General features: G+C 37.8%; 1 protein-coding gene across 1 annotated transcript; it reads left to right on the top strand.

Moving 5' to 3' along the window:
- Positions 1-2,185: 2,185 nt before the first annotated feature.
- On the top strand, positions 2,186-4,104 carry LOC126262368 (uncharacterized). The gene has a single exon (XM_049958954.1). The coding sequence runs from the start codon at positions 2,536-2,538 to the stop codon at positions 3,103-3,105; it is 570 nt and encodes a 189-aa protein (XP_049814911.1). The 5' UTR covers positions 2,186-2,535; the 3' UTR covers positions 3,106-4,104.
- The last annotated feature ends 278 nt before the right edge of the window (positions 4,105-4,382 follow it).

The raw sequence follows: 4,382 nt of genomic DNA on the forward strand, positions 1-4,382 counted from the left end.
TGCAAGTGGGTCTCTTTTCTCCTTCGCCGATCTAAGACACTCTTTGATCTTCCTTGTCGGTTTGAAAATCGTCTTTACGCCATGTTTGCGCAATATACGGCCGATTCTGTCCGTCACTCTGGGAATGTATGGCAGAAAGGCCGTACCCGACATTTCTTTTTCTGGTTCCTTACTTCGCCGAGTGTTTGGCTCTGTTACACTTCTAATGTAATTTGTGGAGTACCCATTGCTCCTCAGAACAGTTTCCAGGTGTTGCATTTCTCGTTTGAAGCCAATAGGCAGTTTGTCAACAAGTGGCCACGAAAACCTTAACAATTTTGTATGTCAAGATAGTTGCGCGTATACTATCAAGAGATTCTGCATGCCCTCGATGTCACTCTCAACTCAACGATAAGCCGACCGAAGCCCCCTCACTTCCAGGCGCAATGATATTGTAATGGACTAATATGTGTAACAAAGAACATAATAAACATCCGAAAATGGTATAAATATGAAAAAAGTTCTATCGACTGATACCGTCGATGATCAGTTTAAAAATACCCCTAAAAATAACATGAAGACTACTAACATCTTCAAAATTTACAGTGCAGTAGGCTGTACTCAGATATTTTCCGTACAACGCGTTCTTAAGGACTTTCGAAAACTGTTTTCAATCTTACGATATATCTTACACGTGAATACGGCTTTTTTCATGAGCGACAATAATGAAAGAATTACTGAGCATTGGGAACGTCAATTACATAGTGATCATGAAGAAAGGAAAAGATCTAAATATAACTATTATTTTGAACTGTGAAAAAACTGGTTACGTTTACTCTTCCATTTGACGGAACAGAGCAAGAAGAAATGATTAGTGACTATGTTAACTATTTCAGTGTTATTCTTTAAGAGACAAAACGCCATTTTCCTGCTTCAACACTGCAGCAAGACAAAGGTGTTTGGTTTAAAAACGAATGTTTGCATACTAATTTTTAGTAGTTGCTACGCAAAATAATCACTTTAACAAAATGTTTACAGTGTCATCTAAGCAAAGGTCGTACAAGGCGTTGGCTTCCAAGTTTACCAATGGATTCATTCTCTGTACTGAACAGACTAAATCAACATGTCATGTAAATATTACTGAATGTTCAAAGCTCAACATAAAAATAATCCACTTCTGAGGCAACAATACTTGTAACTATCATGAAATCTTGATTATCTCGTAAACATCTACTTTAAAGAGCTGGGCATTCTGATCACTACTTCACAGTATATTTATTCCCTCATGAACTTTGTTGTAAATAATCTACTACAGTTCAAAAGCAACAATGATTTACATAATTAAAATAACGAGAGAAAAAGTAACATTCATTACTCCATATTAAGGTTGTCTTTAGCACAAAAAGGTGTGCACAATCCTGCAGCAAAAAAAAAAACTGATCACTTTCCCAGTGATATGAAATGTCTGACAGACACCAAAGTAAAATTTGGAAACAAACTAAACAAAATCCTTCTTTACAACTCGGTCTATTCCGTTGAAAAATTTCTATTAGAGTAATGTGTAGAAGTGGTGGGTAGGAATTACTAACTCACTTCTGTATATTTCAAAAAATAGAAATTCAGGAAGTAACCACATTTACAAATTAATTTGCGATGTGAATATAAGATGACTCGTTCCACATCATTACGATTTATGATGTTTAAACCTTTCCCGGCGTACTGATTGTTCCATAAATACACGGGAGAACTGCCGGATATCAGTAACGTCAGAAATATCGTGGCAGGACGTTACTGATATCCCGCAGTTCTCCCCTGTTTTTATGAAACATTACGATTTATCTTTCAAAATGATACGAAACTAGCTAACTAGCTGTTAATACGTAGACCAGCAGCGCAGTGCACAAAGCAAGACATGAATTACAACGGAAGCGAAAAGTGACTACCATTAAAATGTAATCCTTCAACTATTTTTCCTTGCAGCACAGTATTTTAGGAATTCTCGCTTGCCAAGAAGTTTCATATCTTAAATTTACCGCTTTCAGGTTGATTCATTCAACTGTCGCCAGATGGCAGCTGCAGATAGTAGTGGTCAAGACAGTCTCTAGCGGCCACAAACGAAACTAGTTGAGGTGAGAATGTTGTATCGCGTAGTAACGAAGGACGGCATTTGTTTACCACACTGTAGGAAATGAATGATCCCATAATTCTTTTGCAACAGTTCACCGTATTTTTCATCCACAAATATCTCTTTTTATTCTGACGTACAAACTCACTTAAGTCAGTGAAATTCAAACACTAAATGCTTAGAGTAGTGGCGATATTGCGACATGTAAATCGTTGAAATGTTTGTGCACAGATCGCAGCACAGGCGTTGACTTCATTTTTTGCATTCCACACATTCCAAAATGCTGAGGCTGGACGCAATGTCAGTAGTGTGTTTGTCACTTCAGTAGTGTTCAGGAATTTCGGGCAACAGATGCAAGACGCTGCTATTCTATTCAAGATCTTGGATATTGTGGCACAATCAGGTACTTTCCAGTTAATTTGTACCTAATAATGGAAACCGCGGAATCACCCCTAGACGTTTTATCACGTGCGGCCACCATGGTACGAGACAATTCACCCCCACGCCGCATCGTTGGAGGAGAGGCAGTACTCAAGAGAGGTATGCTACCTGCTGTCGGCAGAGTTACAGCACCGAGAACACATGCGCAGTTCAAGATTACGGGCCCCTGCCGCAGCGAATTGGCAGACACACCGTCGACTGCACAGGCAGAGGATAGCGACACCCCCCTCGACATGTCGACGAGAGGCAATGGGCTGCCACCCCCCTCGTACAGCGAGGCAATGTCAGCAATTGCAGGGCACCGCCCAGGGCATTGTCGACAAATGCTCTCAGGCGAATGTGACCCCCTCATTGATGAGCATTTTCGCAGATCTCTAGGGGATGATTACATGAACTTGTACAATGCAGATACCAAGAGATCTTCGCGCCGTGAGAAAAGAAAAGAAGTGTGCGATGATACTGGTGCTGATAGCTGCTTGTCAGTTGAAGATCATTTTGCAAAAGCTCTTGGTGATGCATGGCTAGAACTTCAAGCCAAAGGAGCAAAACTATCCAACTGAATGAAGTGCAAATTTCAGCTTTCTTCTTTGGCATACAGCTGCGGATGTGTGCTAATTATGTACTGTTTATAGTTGTTGAGCTCTTTCTTCTGCTTATGTTCATAGAATTGTGAATTTGGTGGCTATTTCCTTGCATTTCATAAGGCAATGTTCAGCTCCATTGTGACTGTGTCTTCCTTCATTTATAATGTAACACAAGTGTAACAGTACATATTTTCTGGAAGATGTCTTCCAATGTCATGTACTTTGTGTAGAGATTTGTATGTAACGTTAATATTTACTGCTGAATCATTTACTTTTTAACAAGTAAAATGTATTAGAGCATACTTGGTATTGTGCCATTCACTGGATGTTTATTTACTACAGTAAATGTGCTTAAATTTGAGAATATAAAGGTTTCAGTTGGTAATGAAGTATGCTTGGCTACATACATTGTCACATGTAAGGTAACTTATAAGCATAATATGACACATTTCATATTAAAATGTATGCTAAGAGAATCATGACTTCACACTATTCAGTTATTAGAATTAATACTTTCGACAAATTAGATTTAAAAAAAATTGTGAACATAATTAGTAGGCCTATGTGATCTGTTTAAGGGTAAATTAAGTAATCTAGAAATTAGTTAGAACAATGTGAAAAAAGTTATATTCCCGGTGTGCTCACATGTTCTAAAGTGCTACTACTTTGAAAAGCTTTCGCACACAGTACGTAAGTTTTGTGATCATTTCTGTGATTGTGTCTTATTTAATAATTCTCCTCCTCAGAGGCATGCTCTGCTGCTGTTTGCCCAGTTCATAGCAGTAAAATCTATGTACCTTGTGGGCTTTGGCAGGACTTGACAAATAATTTGCTGATACAGCAACAGTTAACATCATACACATCTTGTTGGTGTCTGTGTTAATCCATTCCTCTATATGCCAATTCACTTAAGCTTTATATGTTACCATTAATTTTTTTTCCTGTATGATGTAAATATACAAAATACAAAGTTTATATTAGAAAATTGTTTCATTTCATAAGTTACACTTCAGTTACTAAAACGAAGTAGCAGTTTGTGCTCCTTATCTTAGAAGATTTTTTTTTTTTTTTAACATATGTTTCTACTGAGTTTAGAGGCTGATTGCCAGTGATCTTGTTAGTCAACAAATGTGCATTACAGTAAATTATTTCCAGTATGAAAATTGATTGTTAATATGATTCACTGTATGTATGCTTTATTTTGCACTCAAAGTTTCATCACTGCACTAGATCTCAAACAGGGATGCATAATG

The sequence above is a fragment of the Schistocerca nitens genome, chromosome 6 (genome assembly GCF_023898315.1).
Source record: "Schistocerca nitens isolate TAMUIC-IGC-003100 chromosome 6, iqSchNite1.1, whole genome shotgun sequence".
In the NCBI taxonomy this organism is placed as follows: domain Eukaryota; kingdom Metazoa; phylum Arthropoda; class Insecta; order Orthoptera; family Acrididae; genus Schistocerca; species Schistocerca nitens.

Coding starts and splice junctions, on each gene's coding strand:
- LOC126262368 (XM_049958954.1), top strand. CDS start 2,536: ATGGAAACCGCGGAATCACCCCTAGACGTTTTATCACGTGCGGCCACC.